Raw genomic sequence first — 17,975 nt, forward strand, 5'->3', positions numbered from 1 at the left:
GAGGACATGCAAAGTCCCACTGAAGTGGTCTCGGAAAGGAAAGAGTTGGACTCCCAATGAGTTGCCCATTCCGCTTCGGTTGGCTTTTTAAAACCATGTGACACTGGGCACATGCCTGTTTTGTTAATAAGTAGCTAGGAGTTGAGAATCATCAGTGACAAACACATCCTCTAGGTCTGAGTATATCACTTCCCTTCTGTGTTCACATGGATCCCTGGGAATTCAAGCTGACCTGGTCGGACAGGGTGATATCCGGGCTTCGTTCGAGAAGCAGCCGAAGAAGTCCTGGTCAAGGGTAACAGCGATCTTCTCCTTGCATCGGGTCATGCAGTACCCGGGGGATATAACAAGGTGTTCACTCGCGCCCTGCAGAAAGACATCACACCTTTTTTCAGTCTGTGACCTAAACTATGTATTTTACTGACAGACATTTGCTATTGTCACACAAACAAGGTACTACGCATGGTATTAAGCATTCTACGTAGTAAATAGGTTACAAACTTTAAAAGGAATGCATCTGTCATAATTTATTTGAATGAGAGTTGTGTTAATATTCCACAACAATAAGGACAATGTACACAAAATAAAAGGGTAGCAATGGATCTAGGCAAATTAGTGCATGTCAAACATTTATTATATGAATACAATATAGAGAGCAAGTGAGTGCCATTTGTGAAGGCAACAAAGTCAGCAAACAATCAGGACTAATTACATATGTCGATAGGTTTACAAAGCTCATTCAGAGCAAATAGCAAGACCGTTAACTGGAGGAGAGTGAAGTAGAGGGCACAGGGGTTGGAGTCACACCAGATTGTCAGGATAACTATGCATTACATAAATGCATGCCCATGTGATTGCCAGTACATTTATCTCATGGGGAGATCCTGAAGCTCCTAGTTGACTTTTGTCCTCTTGGACCAGTGCTGTAAACTCCTGATATAAAGTGATGGATCAAGCTAAGATCTAAATGCAAAACAAATTATAGAGGCTTCACTGTAGTAACTCAGAGACATATGTCATAAGTGAGTACATACTACAAACAAAAGTGCTGTGTCTCACATAACTGTTAAAGCTTGGACATCATTTGTAGCGGAGACTCACAGGGACAGTAGCCTTTCTACAACGTGCCAACCGGATGGCAATTCCTGGTATGTTAATCAAGCATTCATCTTCTATATGTGATCAGACCAAGAGTAGATGAATGGCACAGTAAGTCAACAGTGCCAACCCTTGGTTATTGTTCATGTGCGGTTTCCATTTCTAATATATAGTCGTATTATCAAATAAAAAATGTCAACAAAGACAAATATTTTAAAAAGAGCCTCTCTATTGGCTTTGTAAATGCATGTGTCAAAGCGCATGCACGTGCATGGCTGGCAATATTGGGGTTTGAGCGGAGAAGTCCCTCACACGGTAATAGGCATGAACCCCTGCTTTGAGTGACACCCAGCTATGGCGATGTCTGGATCCTTGGTAACAATGTTTGGTCATGGGTGAACACGGATAATATGTCTGCACCATGCCATAGGCTTGTCTCTCACAATGTGCTGCTCTCATAGCTATGAAGGGCTCCATCCCTCACCAAGAGCTATGTAGCATGAGCACAGTGGTAGCAGCATGCCATTTTGTAATAACTCATTAGAAATACAGCCAGGCCTTTTTAAATTGGTCATGGAAGTGGGGCCTAGTCGAGCAAAATTCTGCTACTATGTGCTTAGCTCAGTCTTTGTCTAAATCAGGATGGATGAAGCATGAGGGTTTTATACAGCGTGCTGGTATGTATGTATGCCTGTGAGTGATGCCCTATATGGACGGCCACATATGTTTCTGCATCCATGCCTGAGGATGCATGTGTGCCTATGAGTGGCATGGGTTCCATAACAGGAACTCCAGGGCCTGCCGGAGAAGGAATGTGACGGATGAAGAGTACCCCAGAGAAGAATGGTGGATGACTGGGTGGGACACACACACTGGAGGAAGGGAGAGCAAGGCCCTTCAAAGGGGATCTTTGATTCTAGAGAAGCTCACTGGTCAAAGATGCCTGGGCATATCACAGGTAGGGGGTGTGGTTGATAAGAGAATCATATAAAGAGTAAGACTAGGGTCCTTTGCCAACCTTTTGCAGAGCATATAGCAGTGAGGTTGACATCTAGTGTCAACCTCAAGACCCTCACATGGTCTATGTTTTGGGTCTATCAAACTTGTAGTCACAGCAATTGTGATAGACTGCTTTCTGGACAAAGGACAGGATAGAGGCAAGGGCACTTCAAGGGAGCAAAAACCATAACACAAAATTAAAAGACTGAAACACTAAATCACATTTTTGATTTGAAAAAGGATTATAAAAAGTGGAGGTGAGGCTTCCAAATCATCAAACTGAATCTGTACATCAGTGTGAAGAAGTTCAACATGACTTTTGCCTGTTGTGACCAGTACTGGGAACTGAAGGTCTTCCAGTCTCCCTGCTGGGAGATGGTACTTCACCCAGGAGAATCAAGAACACTTGCACTATCTCTCTATGTCTATGTAAATAATTTGTAAATCACAACTGTTCCTCCAAGAAGTGTCCTGGCGCTACTTCAGAACGGCAATCAGTCTGAAAATAGGAGGGCCGAGCCGGGGACAGAAAAAGAGCCAGATCTTAACTTATTTTCAAAACACTGGTGACGACTTAATGCATCTGAGTGTCAGTGGAAGTTTGTTCCAGAGAGAAGGGCCCAGGAAGGAGAGAGATCTGCCCCCCTGACCTTGCCTTTCTGACCTGCAGAACTTTGGCAAGACAAAGATTTTCAGAACTGAGATTTCTCTGGGGGGTATAGAACTTAATTCTATCTTGTAGAGAGCCCGGGCCAGTTCAGTGGAGAGCTTTCTGGGTAATGAGCAATGTTTAAAAGTGATCCTCTTCCTCACCTGGAGCCAGTGAAGTCTCTGAAGACAACAAGTAGTATGGGAATTACGGGGGAGCTCGAAAATAGTATGTGCCGCTGCATTCTGGACCAACTGCAGCCTGTGTAGAGTCCGTTCCCATAGTCAAGCCGTGGTATTGTCACTTGTTGTCTAGCTGTAAAGTAAAGTAGATACAGGAACTTCCTAAATACGCCAAGTAGGGCAAAGCAAGCACCCACCACCGAATTAACTTGGGTGCTAAATAGCAGTTGTAAATCAAATTTGAAGCCCAGGTTTTTCACCACCAGATATTGAGATAGCGTGGGGGTATCCAAAAACAAAAAGGACTGCCACGATATCTCGGCCTCTACACCGAAGAAGAAGAGCTTGGTCTTTCCAACATTACATTTAAGTTGATTCATGGACAGCCACCTGAAAAATCGATGTGAGACAGTTACGGATTTTATTGCCTGGGAAAGCCTCACTATTCTTCCAGGAGAAAAGCAGTTGGGTGTCCTCCACATATGACATGATTTTTGCCCCAAAAGATTCAACCAGGGTAGCCAAGGGAGTGAGATAAACATTAAAAAGAGTCTGGCTCAGGGCTGGGCCTGTGGCACTCTTGCCCTTAGTTTATGGGAGTTGGCAGAAAAAGGGTGATACCACACCACTTGTCCTCTCTCCTCCAGAAAAGATGCGAGCTACTCTCAGGCCTGCCCCATTATTCTCATAGAATGGAGACCGATTAAGAGGATGTAGTGAGAGATCAGATCGAACTCTGCTGGTAGATCTAATAAAACCAGCAGCGTCCAATCACCCATTTCCAAACTGAGTCTGATGGATTCGACTACCTCCAGCAGAGCTGTCTCAGTACTGTAGCTGGGGCGGAAACCAGATTGGCTAGCATGTAGCAAACTATTGCTTTCCAAGTACGAAGATATCTGTTAGTTGACATGTTTCTCCAGCACTTTTAAAAAGGCTGGGAGGAGTTGGTCTGTAATCGGTCGTTTTAGTGGGGTCCGTCTGAGTTTTTTTTAGGAGCAGTACGATTTATGCCTGTTTCCATTTTATTGGCAATGTAGCTGAGGAGAGGGAGGTATTAAGTAGCTGATTCACCAGCGGGTTAATAGCGTCTGCCACGCGGGATGAGATAAAGGAGGGACCCGGTTCCGAAGGGGAGCGTGATTTGAGGCGGCTTAGCACTAGAAGACTGTCTTCCATGGGGAGGGGAGAAGAGGAATCCAAGTAGCTTGCTTTACTTTGAGTAATGGAGACTGATAGAATAAGATCTGGACAGCTCCAGAACCTAGAGCCTGGAGCCCCACGTTCAGCCTGACCGAAGACCAAAGGACCATGTGAGGAGAAAGAGACTGCTGAGTGGATCCTGGGAGCAGAGTATGAGATTCTTATCTGTCTCCTTGCCTGCAACCATGGATGTCTGCCGCTTCGACCACAGCATCCAGACTTCTGCATTGCAAGGCCACAGATGCGCACCTGGGTCCTCCACACCCAACTCAAGCCACAGCGGCTAAGAACTTGCTCAGAAAAAACACTACGGCACGGGGCACTTTTAATTTTCTCAAAGCCATAGTGGAAATTCAAAGACTTGAGCTTGGATGTCTCCTCAGAAGAATGGGAAATAATCATGGTCCCTAGGGAAGAGCGGACTCGGGTAACCCTAGCATGCATACCTTATGAAGTCTGTGTATGTTAATTGTGGTTTGCCGTATTATACTTTTTGTTCGTACATAAACATTACATTTTACATAAAACCAAGTATTTGACTGGACAATTAGTTAATGGGGATGCTGGATGTATTTTGAGTAATGAGCCTGGGTACAACCTCAACCTACCTCCTCCCTGAGAAGCCCTGGACTGAGGGCTAGGGGACATAGAGACAGAGAGAGGGAGAAAAAAATTCTAATTGGGTGCTCCATAGAAAAAGAAAAAATGAGTTCGCTCAGGTATGCACTCGAAGGATACAACACATTCAGTCAGAACAATTCAAGATTTAAATGCTCCTGGGCGGGACAGAGACAAGAACAGGGAGGAGAGTTAATAAATCAAGACCAGAGAAGAGATAGATACATAAGCCATCCAATCATGAGCAGCCATCCAATCATGAGCAGTCATCCAATCATGAGCAGTCATGCAATCATGAGCAGACATCCAATCATGAGCAGTCATCCAATCATGAGCAGTCATCCAATCATCAATGACAACTAAGCATTTACTGGAAACAAATGATCTGGCCAACTTGTAGCCGAGGCGTAAAAATGAGAGGTGAGTGAAGCTGGAACTTCACAGACAGCAACTTTAAAGAGTCTATTTTCTTTTTACATTTTTAAACTTTTAATAAATGTGACAGTTTAATATGTTTTAGAAGAAGAGTAAACTCGAGTTTTCCTAGAAAAATGTATTAAACCATAACATAATGTTTAGAGGTACAATCTATCAACAGAAAAACGTATAAAATATAAGAAGTGTACTTGGGGATGGTAAAAAAGTATTACAGGGGCAGTCATCTGGTAAAGAAGGTGACAATTTGATTTCGCCTCCTTGGACAGATAGTGCGACTGTTTGCCACGTAATGCACCTGGATCATTTGTCTGTCTTTTATGAGGTAAAATTATTATTTTAATTTTTTTAATTAGACATGCCAAATAGATTTAAGACGCTGGTAACAGGGGGATTGTGGTTGCATTAATGTTACAGTGTTACTGTGTAGAGATCTATGTGGCGTGTTCCCCCTGTTTTTTGTCCATTCTGGTTTTTGATTTCAGCTGTAGCTGCAGTCCACTGACTAGGTCTAGCCCCATTCACTCTGATAAAGTTTAGATATTTTATTTGACAAATTGATTTGTCATTGCATGAACACACCACTGCCAACCATACAAATACAGAAAGCGAAGGATAAACTCATTGCAGCTGCTTCTAAAACAGAATATGTTGTTTTAGACTGCCCATCTTTCTGGCAGCCATGCAGTAAAAAGCATTCCTGCTAGAGCAATACAGTGGCCATCATTCTGTAACTATCAGAACCCAATTGAGAGTGTACAGAAACCGGTCTGAAAAGATCATGTGTGAAGTTAGATGCCAGTGACAATGTGCACCTTTTATACATTGCAGGCTCAAGTCCCCAACATGTTATACCTTTTATTAACTCTGCTCTGCAGCTTAAAGTAGAGAGGGCTCACACATACAGGGAAGAAGGCAGGAGCAGTAGGGTAGCAGTGATGCTATGGGCACTGGTGCAAGAAAGGACATGACTACTCCAGGGGTAGTAAAACACAGCCATTAACAGAGATGAAGGAGCCCTTCACGAATAAAATATCAGAATAAAATAGGACCAGCGCCTGGATACCCTCCCAGGTGATTAGCCGCGCTCTACAAATCCGAGTTTATTGATTGATCGATTGACTGAATAGGTGATACCCTTTTTCTGCCAGAGTAGAGCATGCCAAGTAAGGTCTGGGCTGCCTATGTTTTCTAGGATGCTTCAGTTAATTGCTTGCTCATGAGTTATTTTCCATTATCGTTCAGGGGCTAAAACTGGGAGCAACGTGGATTGAGCTGGGAAACCGAGAAGCTTCATGTGGGTGGAACAGGTTCCACTAGCTTGAATTTTTAATGTAAAAAGCTGTTTTAGAAATAAAGCCATCTATGGCCAAGCCCATATGTACATCAGAGATCGTCTAGCCAACTATAATCCTAGCAGGGTGCCACTGTCTTCGGAGGCCGGCCTGCTGGTCTGCCCAGTTTTAGCTTATCCTCTAAAGGAGGAAGAGCCTTCTCAACCTCCATCCCCCAACTCTGGAACTACTTGCCGGAGAATGTACGTAAGGAACTCGCCCTTCTCCCGTTCAGGAAGAAGTTGAAACCAGTTCTTTTTTCGGAAGCCTGCGGCTCAATCTAATCTATTACATCTCCTCATGTGCTTGGGTAGGGCTCTCTCTCAAAGCGCTTAGAGACCAGGACGTGATAACGCGCTCTATAAATGTGAATTACAATTACAAGAAATTCTGCGCCATAAAACACTACCAAAAAAAAGACATTCATAATACTGCCAGAAAAGTGGGGGTGGGAAGCCTGGGAGTTTTACCAGCATAAGCATTTGTTATGGCCACTAAAGATTGACTACATCTACTCTTCGAACACCCAAACTTCTGACTGCTTAGGAAGAAACAAAAAAATCCCCTGCTTGAAAAGACAGATTTATTGTTTTCCTGTCAGAGATCCACGCCAGTGTTGGCCTTCAACTCTTGTCTCCAGAACCGACAGAACCTCCTCTGCAGAGAACTGTCTGCCTGCTGGAGGTGCTTGGCAGGGGAGCTAGAGTGCTTTAGGGCTGAGAACATCACAGGGAGCTGCTGGTTAGTGAGACAGGTTTGTGGCAGGGTTCAGTGGAAAGAAACGCCCATAAAAATCCCTCCACCTTGCATTGTGGATTCAGTGCACATTTTACCGAAAGCAACTTTTTGAGTCACTATGGGCCAGATGTAGGAAGGCTGTTACCTGTCGGTAACGGCCAAAATTAACGAATTTCGGCCGTTACCGACCGGTAATAGGCTTTCCTGATGTAGGGACCAAAATTAAGGATTCTGTAATTTATTGAATCAGGAATTTAAGGAATCGGTAAATTACCGATTCGGTAAATACCGAATCTTAAAGATTCGGTAATTTTTACCGAAAATATATCTACATCCCATTTACCTATTCTTAAATACCGAATTGGTAAAATTCGGTATTTAAGAATAGGCAAATTGGGATTACCTTCATCTGGCCCTATGACTCTAAGGGCTAGATGTAGGTAATTGACATTTACCGATTCGAAAAAATCGAATTTTACTGATTCGGTATTTTCGAATTGGTAAATGCAATGTAGATAATAATTCGGTAAAAAATACCAAATTGTTAAGATTCGGTATTTACGGAATCAGTAATTACCGATTCGGTATTTGCCATTTATTCCTATGGGCCTGGAGGCCCATAGGGATGAATGTCGATTACCGAATCTGTAATTACCTATTCGGTGCCATAGGGAAAGAGTCAAGGGTGGCAGGGTGTCACTTTGACACCCTTTTGCACCCCTGAATAGTGCTTGTGTGCACATGTGGCACACTTACATGTCCTAAGGGCATGTATGTCTGTCACATGGCACAGGTGTAAATGCACAGATTTGCATTTACAGAGGTATTCGTTATTTACCACCAACTAATGGCTGGTGGTAAATAACGAATCCTGAAAGCACAGACGCACTCTTTGAAGTGCTTCCTACATGTCATTTACCGATTCGGTAAATACCGAATCGGTAAATGATGATTCGGTAAATACCGAATCGGTAAATACCGATTTGTTATTTACCGAATCGGTAAATTTGCCACCTACATAGGAAAAGCCTATTACCGGTCGGTAACGGCCGATTTCGGCCGTTACAGACCGATAATAGCCTTCCTACATCTGGCCCTAAATATTTTAATTATGATGTTGTAAGGCAAGCTATTTTACATATAAAAGATACCATTTCTGTGGCGGGCCTGGCTGTTTCATCCCAAGCACCCGAGTGTCAGCCAATGTACTCTTTATAGATATATGGTTATCTGCGAATCGGATTGGTAGGCCTGTCGAGAGCTGTCACTGCTCACATCAAGACAGTGGCCAAAGTCCAGCATAGACTAACTCTCACATCCCCTGTCAATGCAAAGCAACTGCATACCGAATAATCAAAAACACACCATAACACAATAATTATTATAGAATACATCATTGTGTTGAATTGTGATTTCTAAGGAACTTCATTCTGGTTCAATGGAGTACTTTTGAGACTGTGGTGTTTTAGTATATGCTCATCATAACCCTAACTACTAAAGAAATTGTTGTTTCATTTGCTTATGTATCTAAAAACTTTTGAAAGTGCTGACATGTCCTTTCAACCACTTTTCAGCAACATTGGTCGGTTGACCGTTCGCGCTGTGGCGCCCTATCCCAGTGATACAGATCATCATGCAGGGCTTTGGGGCTTCAGATCTAGCCAGGGGGAGGGTTTACTAGGTTGGGTTAGTGGTGGGTAGGACCCAGTTTCTCTGGAGCAGCAATAATGCCAAACCAGCTACGTACAGCATTCTCAGTGGGGGTGATCACTGCCTTCTCTGTTGATCACTCTGTCCAACATCTCCGTTGGGTGCTATCAATTTAGAGTTACCATTGACAATGTCCAGCGAGCTCTGTTAGTTACCAAGGACAGGAAGGAATATGCTACTTACCAGTATGCATCTGTTCCTGGCATAGAGGGCTGCAGAGTGGTACATTTATGAATAGAGCGCCATCTGGTGTTGGGCTCGGATGATTGCACTTGTTTTTCTCTTGGAGAAGTCTTTTGTCGTCACGAGACTGATGACTCCTCCTTTGGTTGCTAGTGCGCAAGGGCATCGGCTCCATCCTTAGATTGTTTTGCCATAGTAGGGTTAGATGGAGAAGTATGATAGAATACAGATAGAAATGCACATGTAAGTGTATCTAAATAAGATAGTGTTGGGACAGACACAGGTTTTTGGGGAGGCTGGGAGGGCATGTATCACTCTGCAGCCCTCTATGCCAAGAACAGATGCATACTGGTAAGTAGCATATTCCGTTCGAGGCATATGGGCTGCAGTTGGTACATTTATGAATAGACTATACAGCAGTTACCTCCCTAGCGGTGGTCACCAGTGTCTGTTGCAACAGTTTGAAATAAAGTTTTAGTACAGCTTGGCCCACTCTAGCCTGTTGTGTCGCCTGCACATCTACACAGTAGTGTTTTGTGAAGGTATGCGGTGTAACCCAGGTTGCTGCTTTGCATATGTCATCTAGAGGAATGTTTCCTAAGAATGCCATAGATGCCCCTAGTTTACATGTAGAGTGAGCTCTAGGAGGAAAAGTTAATGTCCTTTTTGCTTTTATGTAACATATTTGTATACATTTTACAATCCACCTGGCAATGCCTGCTTTAGAGATGGGATTGCCCTTATGTGTTGGAGAAAACGCTACAAATAGTTGTTTGGTTTTTCTGAAAGTTTGTGTTCTTTCTATGTAGAACAATATTGCCCTTCTGACATCTAATGTATGTAGGGCCCTTTCTTCTACCGTCTGTGGTTTTGGAAAGAAGACTGGTAGTTCCACTGGTTGATTGATGTGGAATGCTGAAATTACTTTAGGCAAGAATTTTGGATTTGTTCTAAGAACCACTTTATTTTAGTGTAACTGTAGGAATGGTTCTTGTATTGTAAATGCCTGTATTTCACTTACTCTTCTGAGTGAAGTAATGACTATAAGAAAGGCTACCTTCAATATAAGGAATTGTATTTCACACCTATGCATAGGTTCGAAAGGCGGTCCCATTAGTCTGGTGAGTACTATGTTGAGATTCCAGACCGGGGAAGGCGGTAGTCTTGGTGGAATGACTCTTTTGAGGCCTTCCATGAAAGCTTTTATTGCTGGCACTTTAAACAGGGATCGATGTTGCCTGTTTTGTAGGTACTCTGCTATAACTGCAAGATGTACTATAATAGATGTGTAAGCAAGGTTACATTGATGTAAGTGTAGTAAATAGCAAATAATGTCTTTAGTGGATGCGTCCAGAGGGTTAATGTTGTTACTGTTACAGTATACAGCAAACCTCTTCCACTTTGCTGCATAGCATGCTCTGGTGGTGGGACGTCTTGCTTGCTTAATGATTTCCATACAGTTTGGAGGTAAATTTAAGTATTCAAATTCTATGACCTCAAGCCAGATCGCTAGGTTCAATTGTTTGGGATCTGGGTGCATTATTTCTCCATGGTTCTGTGTAAGGTGCATGGGTAATATTTCTAATTTTTGATGTGGCACCTGTGAGAGTTGCAGTAGCGTGGTGAACCACGGCTGTCGTGCCCACGTGGGTGCCACTAGTATCATTGTCATTGAATGTTGTTGCAGTTTTTGAACCACTAATAGAATCAGTGGGAGAGGTGGAAAAGCGTATGCAAATTTGTTGGACCAATTTATCCATAACGCATTGCCCTGCGACAGGTGGTGTGGGTACCTGGATGCGAAGTTTTGGCATTTTGCGTTCTGATGGGTGGCAAATAGATCTATTTCTGGTTGTCCCCATCTTTGGAAGAATGGCTGCAGTATTTGGTCGTGCAGTTCCCATTCGTGTATTTGTTCTGACTCTCTGCTTAAGATGTCTGCTATCTGATTTTGAACTCCTGGTAGGTGTTCGGCTAACAGATAGATCTTGTGAGGAATGGCCTTCTCCAAATGTCCTTTGCTAGTCTGGATAGTTGGAGAGAGTGTGTCCCCCCCTGTTTTTGAACATAATACATCACTGTCATGTTTTCTGTTCTGACCAGGACTGCTTTGTTGAGAATGTGCATTTGAAAAGCTTTTAATGCTAGGAACACTGCTAGTAGTTCTAGATAATTGATGTGCAGCCTTTTTTGCTGTACACTCCATCTTCCCTGCACTGTATATTTGTCCATATGCGCTCCCCATCCGGCGAGCGATGCATCCGCTGTTAGTATCACTTGTGGAATCGGTTCTAGGAATGACCGCCCCTTGGAAATGTTTGTTGTGTTCCACCACTTCAGAGAGCGATGTGTGCGGTTGTCTACCAACACCAGATCTGTAATCTGACCTTGAGCCTGATTCCACTGTGTTGCTAGACATTCCTGCAGCGGATGCATTTGTAGTCTGGCATATGGTATTAGCAGTATGCAAGAGGACATCATCCCTAATAACTGCATGAACACTCGGGCTGTTAGTGAGTGTTGCGGTTGAAATCTTTGGATCAACGTGAGCATTTGTTTGTATCCTGATTGGATTGGGGTATACTTTGGCTCTTTCTGTGTCTATAGTAGCCCCTAGATATTGTTGAATTTTGTTTGGTTGCAGGTGGGATTTTGTGTAGTTCACCGTAAACCCTAGCTGGTGCAGCAACTGAATGGTCTTATGTGTGCTTTGAAGACATTCTTCTTCTTTTTTGGCTTTTATTAGCCAATCGTCCAAGTAAGGGAAGACATGTATTTGTTGTCTTCTTAGGTGTGCTGCAACCACTGCTAGGCATTTTGTGAACACCCTTGGTGCTCTTGTGACCCCAAATGGAAGGACTTTGAACTGATAATGTTGTCCTTCCACAACAAACCTGAGGTATTTTCTGTGGGCTTTGTGAATTGGGATGTGAAAGTAAGCGTCTTTTAGATCCAATGTAGAAAGAAAGTCCCCTTTCTTCAGTAAAGGAAGTACTTGTTGGAGCGTGACCATGTGGAAATGTTCCGAATTTATGTATGCATTGAGAGGTCTGAGGTCTAGTATTGGCCTTAGAGACCCGTCTTTTTTGGGAATTAGGAAGTATAGAGAGTAGACCCCTGTTTCTTGTTGATGTTGTGGAACCTTCTCTATAGCATGCTTTTGTAGCAGTGAAAGTACTTCCTGTTTTAACAATGTTAGATGATCTTGACTCATTGGACACTGTTTGGGGGGGATGTTTGGTGGGGTAGCTGTGAGTTCTAGGCAATAACCATGTTGGATAATTTGTCTCACCCATCTGTCTGATGTGATGTTTTCCCAGACAGGTAGGAACTGTGATAGACGTCCCCTGACCGGTGTTATAACGTCTCGTCTGTACGTGAGCCAAAAAGTGTTTTTTCATCAAAAGGCTGGTTCAATAATGATGTTTGTACTTCTTGTTTGAACCCTGATTTAATGGAAGTGTTAGTTATTATCTTCCCTTCCTGTATAATCTGATCTGCCCTTTTTTGATGTTCCTTAGGGAGATGTGTAATGAGTTTTTCTAACTCATCATAATGAGCTCTATCATAGCGTGCAAGTAGCGCTTGCGTATTAGCTATGCGCCAGCTGTTTGTCGCTTGGGAGGCTACTCTTTTGCCAGAGGCATCTATTAACTTGCACTCCTTATCAGGAGGAGGAGCTTCTCCTGTAGTTAATGAGTTTGCTCTCTAACGAGCGTTTGTGACTACTAGCGAGTCGAAAGGTACCTGTCCCCTGATAAATATTGGGTCCTTAGGGGTTGCCTTATATTTTTTATCAATTCTTGGGTTTAATACCCTAGCCCTCACAGGATCTTTGAATATGTCAGCTGTGTGATTGAGAAGACCCTTAAGCATAAGTAGTGTTCCTGATGTTCTTTGTGCAGCAGGTAGTGTTTCTAAAAGGGAATCCTCTATTTGAGGTTCCTTGTGTAAATCTACCTTGTGGTATTTTGCTGCCCTATTAATTAGCTGTGCAAAACCTGTATTATCATCAGGTGGTGAGGGTTTTGAGGGATATAGTTCGGGGTCGTTATCGTTATCTGACCCTTCATTATAATCCTCCTGTGGGTCTGCTTCATCTGGGGCAGTGTCGTCATTCCCATGAACTTCTCCCTCCCCTGTATCACTTTCTACATCTGTCTGAGGTGTAGATGGTCTTGGTGTAGAAGGTGGAGGAATAGCTGGCAGAGTGTGAGGCAGAGGAGAAGATGGTGTGTCTGTAGGTTGAGGAGAAAGGGGAGGAGTTGTATTTGTCCCCATTGTTCTCTTTTTAGGAGGAGGAGCTTTGTCGTCCAACTGTTCATTCTTCCTCTTTTTAGGTAGTTTTGTCATCACCTTGCCAGTTTGCGGATCGATAAACAAAGTCTTTTGTTTTGGATCTGTCTGCTGCTCCTGTGTCGGTGCCGAAATTTTTGTTTCCGAATGGTGCTTTTGCTTCTGACTGTCAGTGTTCTGTTTTCTCGGTACTGAGAATTTGCTTGATTCCGATTTTTTCGGTGTCGAGTAAGTCTTCGGCGTCAAAGCATGTTTCAGTTTCGACATGGAATGTTTCGACTGCGAGCCTTCCTTTGTATGGAGCTTCGGTGTCGATGCCGATCGCTTCTCGGATCCGACATAGTGGGAGGCCGAGTGTTTCAGTTTCGGTTTCGGTTTCGTTGCCGGGCCCGAAGGTGGGGCGTCGGAAACTTTTTTCGGTAGTCTGACCGGGCTCGAATGCGGGGTCGACATCAAACGGGGTTGGTTTTTCGGTAAAGGGACGTCGTCACTCACGGTTTGATGATCGTCGATTTCTTCGACATCAGACTCGTCCACTTCCGACCCCGACTCCTCCTCATCTTCTTCTTCTTCTTCGGGGTGCTGGGCCTCGAACAGCTCCGGGATTGCCTCTGACTGCATTCTCGACACTTCATGTCTTCGGGCTCGACAGTTTCTAATCGTCGACTTGGAGGAGAATGCTGCGCAGGCTTCACAGTCCCTGGATTCGTGTTCAGGTGATAGGCAAAGATTACACACCTTGTGTAAGTCCTTGTGTGGGAACTTAGCACCACACGTTGGACATTTTTTGAATGGGGTCCTTTCCATGGACTCCGGGCTGGACTACGTCGAGATAGGCCTCCCGGTCTCGTCGAATTAGAAGTTGTAACTTTTGTTGTTTGATGTCGAAACGCGTCGAGAAGGAAGTAAACTCGTGTTCGATAACAATACCGTCGAATTGGAAAGGGAATACGCGCCGAAATATCACTGTTTTTCCCGAAGCCGATCCGGAGCGCTTCGATCCTCATCCGAACCCGATGGCGGAAAAAAAACAATCTACGGATGGAGCCGATGCCCATGCGCACTAGCAACCAAAGGAGGAGTCATCAATCTCGTGACGACAAAGACTTCTCCAAGAGAAAAACAAGTGCAATCATCTGAGCCCAACACCAGATGGCGATCTATTCATAAATGTACCATCTGCAGCCCATATGCCTCGAACATATGTTTCCACTTGAATGGTGAGGGCAAAATTAGCAGCATAACACCCTGGCAATTTCAGAACAAAACCCTTAAATGCATAAGAAAATAAGTCATAGCCCCAGCTGATGCTTATCCGCTAAACACTCTAAATGAAGTATTTGTGGAAGCATGTGGCCAACAAACTCACTCACACGCAGTTCATGAACACATTTAGCATGAGGCTCTCTGCTCTGCACTAAATATAAGGCCTGCAAGAGCAATAAGCCTTCAAAAAAAAAAGTAGAAGCAGAACTTGCAGTACTGAGGTTTAGCCTTGCTGGGTGCTTGTAGTGTATTCAAAATTAATGTTTTTCCTTCAAATTCTGATACTTATTTATTTATTTATGGAGTTTTATATAGCGCGAACAAGAACCCAAAGGTTATCAGAGCGCTTTACAAAAGGGCGGAAGGAAGGTCAAAAAACCGATTTGTTTCACTTCCCCCATTACAGTCCAAACCTATAAACAGCAGAGTGCAGAGGAAACACTGGGCCACGTGTGCTCCTCACACATGATGAGGGATGGCTTCAAATCTCTGGCTTTGACCTTTCCTGAGCTGCCACTGCCACTGCTGTACCGCACATACAGACCTCAGGAGCCCAGCATACCACCTCTCAGGTATGCCGGCTCCTGGCAGACCTGCCGGGCATGGGCGCACGCTTATCCCCAGAGACAGGCGAACATCAACACTTACTTGGGAGGCGCTTCTGCTCAAAGACCTGAAGTCCAAATTCATACCTGAAACACGGAATCTACAAAAAATAGAATATTATTAAGAATGGTAAATAAGATTCTTTGGCGATGCCATTTAGGACAAGGGACGCATTTACTTTGCTACTATGCAACTGAATGTCTCATTGACTTCATGCAGATGTTGGCAAGTGTACAACAATGAATAGGTAGCTAAGTAGATTGAACCCTTGCTGTGAAGAGTTGTCTCCCTAGGTAACAAGTTGCAATCCTGCTAGGGTCTTCTAGGCCTTTCATCCGTCTGAGGTTAAGAAAATAATATTATTTGCTCATGCATTGACTGGTGAAGTCATTGAGAAATGGATGGCCCAGTCCTGAGCACTCAGATAATGTAATGTGGTCTTTGAATACAGTCTTCGACCACTTCATAAAATAACATATTACAAGTCCTGCTAATGACAAATTAATGTTTGAATAAACAAACTTGAGAAATGCAAAATTACTTTATATGGTGGAGGGGTGGAGATTTGAAAGGAAGTGATAAGCCCATTTCAGGGTTTCTAAATGGCCCACCATGACTTCACTAACAAATGCCTTCAACTGGTCCCAGCTTTATGCCCAAAGTTACTATGCATTCTGGATTGTTTTGGGGGCTGGCTCTGGAAATCATTATGTTGCACAAAAGTTACTTTTTCGAATATTTCTTTCAATAGATCGACATAACTGCAGTGTTCTACTCAGAATTAAGTGTCACTCAAAATGTCCCAAATGAAATGTCAGACTTCAGCACACCTAAAACATAGGATTGTCACACATAGTCAAACTCACACCTTGGCAGCTGTGTACTTTCACAAAAGCTCTCCAGTGGTAGGCCCCACGTAGTAAGACTTCAAGTGGCCACTAGTCACATGCCTTACCTTGGTCTCAGAGGTGGGCATGATTTGGGCGGTCCAAGCCGGCCACTTCGCCAGCAGCTGCATGGTGGAGCCGCTGAGAAGGGAAGTGAACAACGCGAACAACGGCCCTGCTTGCGGCAGCCGTTCTTCTGCTCCGGGTAGCTGTGTGGTGAAAGGAATTCACGTTAAGAACGTCATGATTTTCCCATGCAAATGTACAACAGCTCAGAAGGTGACGAACACGTGACACAATTCTGTTTAACTAACGGCCTTTAAAGATGTTTGTTATGGTTTATGCATGAAATCCAAGGTGTACCTTGAGTGGTGAAAGCAGTGATGCTGAGGGTATTAAAACATTTGGTGGACTTGTACAGAAAGATGGCCTATCTACAAGCGGCATTAGGTCTGGCTCGACACAGCTTTCAAGAGTGCCAGAGACAGGGAGCGTGGCTCCTCCGAAATGCTGGTATACCCGAGTACCACTTCAATTTGGCCAAAGCTGTATGCTTCCGACCGAAAGAGTGCGGACCTTGCAGCTGTGATCATGTGTTTATTGAGCGGCTGCGCCCGGGCTCTTATCGACTCAGGCTATGGTGTTAGAATGACGCTTCGCCTTTAAGTCACGGACGGCATCTTAAAGCATGCGTGAGCAGGCACAAATGTTCAGGGTGGGGGAGGGGGCGATGGGATTTTTAAACAACAGCATTGCTTTGATTTCTCACCTGTCATTAGTTGCACAGGTTCTGGGTAGAACCCCCACATCTCTCCCTACGTCATACCCTATGCCTCCACCCTGGCAGTAAAGTCTATCTGGGCAAAGAGCAGAGCTTAATGGAAAGGAAAGGAGACGGCTGGGCTGGGATGAGGATAAGCCCCGTCCAATAAAGAAGACTACAGGTGGGAAGTCGGGGCATCGCCATCATTCACCACCATTCCTCACCCTACTTCTTGAACATGAGGCCAAACTCTAGACCTGACAGTGACTGATACAGAGACGTTATGATTGCCATATGTCAGAAGACAATAAATGATAACAAATACTAGCACTGTGTTGTGATTGTAACTGGGCACTGCCCTGCCACAATATGCACCCTTTGAGCTCCCTGTCCTCAAGCTGGAATGCATCTTCAGGGTGCCAGGGTAGACCCTTACTATGGTCTGCTGTAGGCCCCTCTCTGAAATCCGCCCACGCGTTGGCAGCGCTGCCCTGGGGGAGCGGCCAGTGTCCAGACAGCGCAAACTGTTCTTAATGGACTTTATAGCCTACACTGTTTGAAACTGGACACAGCATTAATCTTGGATAAATGAGGCGCTATGTTCTTGCCTCTGTGTAATTTCCACACCACCTAACAGTCTTGATTACTGAACGTAAAGGCATACACCATTTCCTGTTACTTGTACAAGTCTTGGGGTGGGCAAAATATTAGGACATATTTCAAAACATGCAAATTCACCCTTTCTTTGTTCACCTGAGGAGCCGAATCAGGGTTGCTCCACAGGTGGGGGAAAAAAGAAAGCCCACCACAGTTTCTTTTGGAAGCATTGTGAACGGCTGAGCAATGCATTTACTTTTATAATTCCATTAAGGCAAATACATCCCTTGGGCCCCTGACAGTGCTTTTGAAGCAACTTTCCCAGCAGGAAGGCTTCTGTGCACTGCCTGCAAGCAGGATCGTCCTGGCTACCTCAGAGGCAGAAGCCATAGACAGGCTCCCCCTACTGGG

The 17,975-nt window shown here is 44.2% G+C and overlaps 1 protein-coding gene across 1 annotated transcript in view; it reads right to left on the reverse strand.

Annotated features, from left to right (window-relative positions):
• TRAK2 (trafficking kinesin protein 2) overlaps nt 1–17,975 on the reverse strand; it is an 845,826-nt gene that overhangs the window by 226,271 nt on the left and 601,580 nt on the right. The window contains exons 17-19 of the mRNA XM_086955254.1: nt 16,273–16,413; nt 15,360–15,417; nt 233–366 (exon numbers count right to left, since the gene is read on the reverse strand). Coding sequence (XP_086811380.1) covers nt 233–366; nt 15,360–15,417; nt 16,273–16,413 — 333 coding nt within the window. The remainder of the gene's footprint in view (nt 1–232; nt 367–15,359; nt 15,418–16,272; nt 16,414–17,975) is intronic.

This window comes from Lissotriton vulgaris, chromosome 2_1, assembly GCF_964263255.1.
Source record: "Lissotriton vulgaris chromosome 2_1, aLisVul1.2, whole genome shotgun sequence".
Classification (NCBI taxonomy): Eukaryota; Metazoa; Chordata; class Amphibia; order Caudata; family Salamandridae; genus Lissotriton; species Lissotriton vulgaris.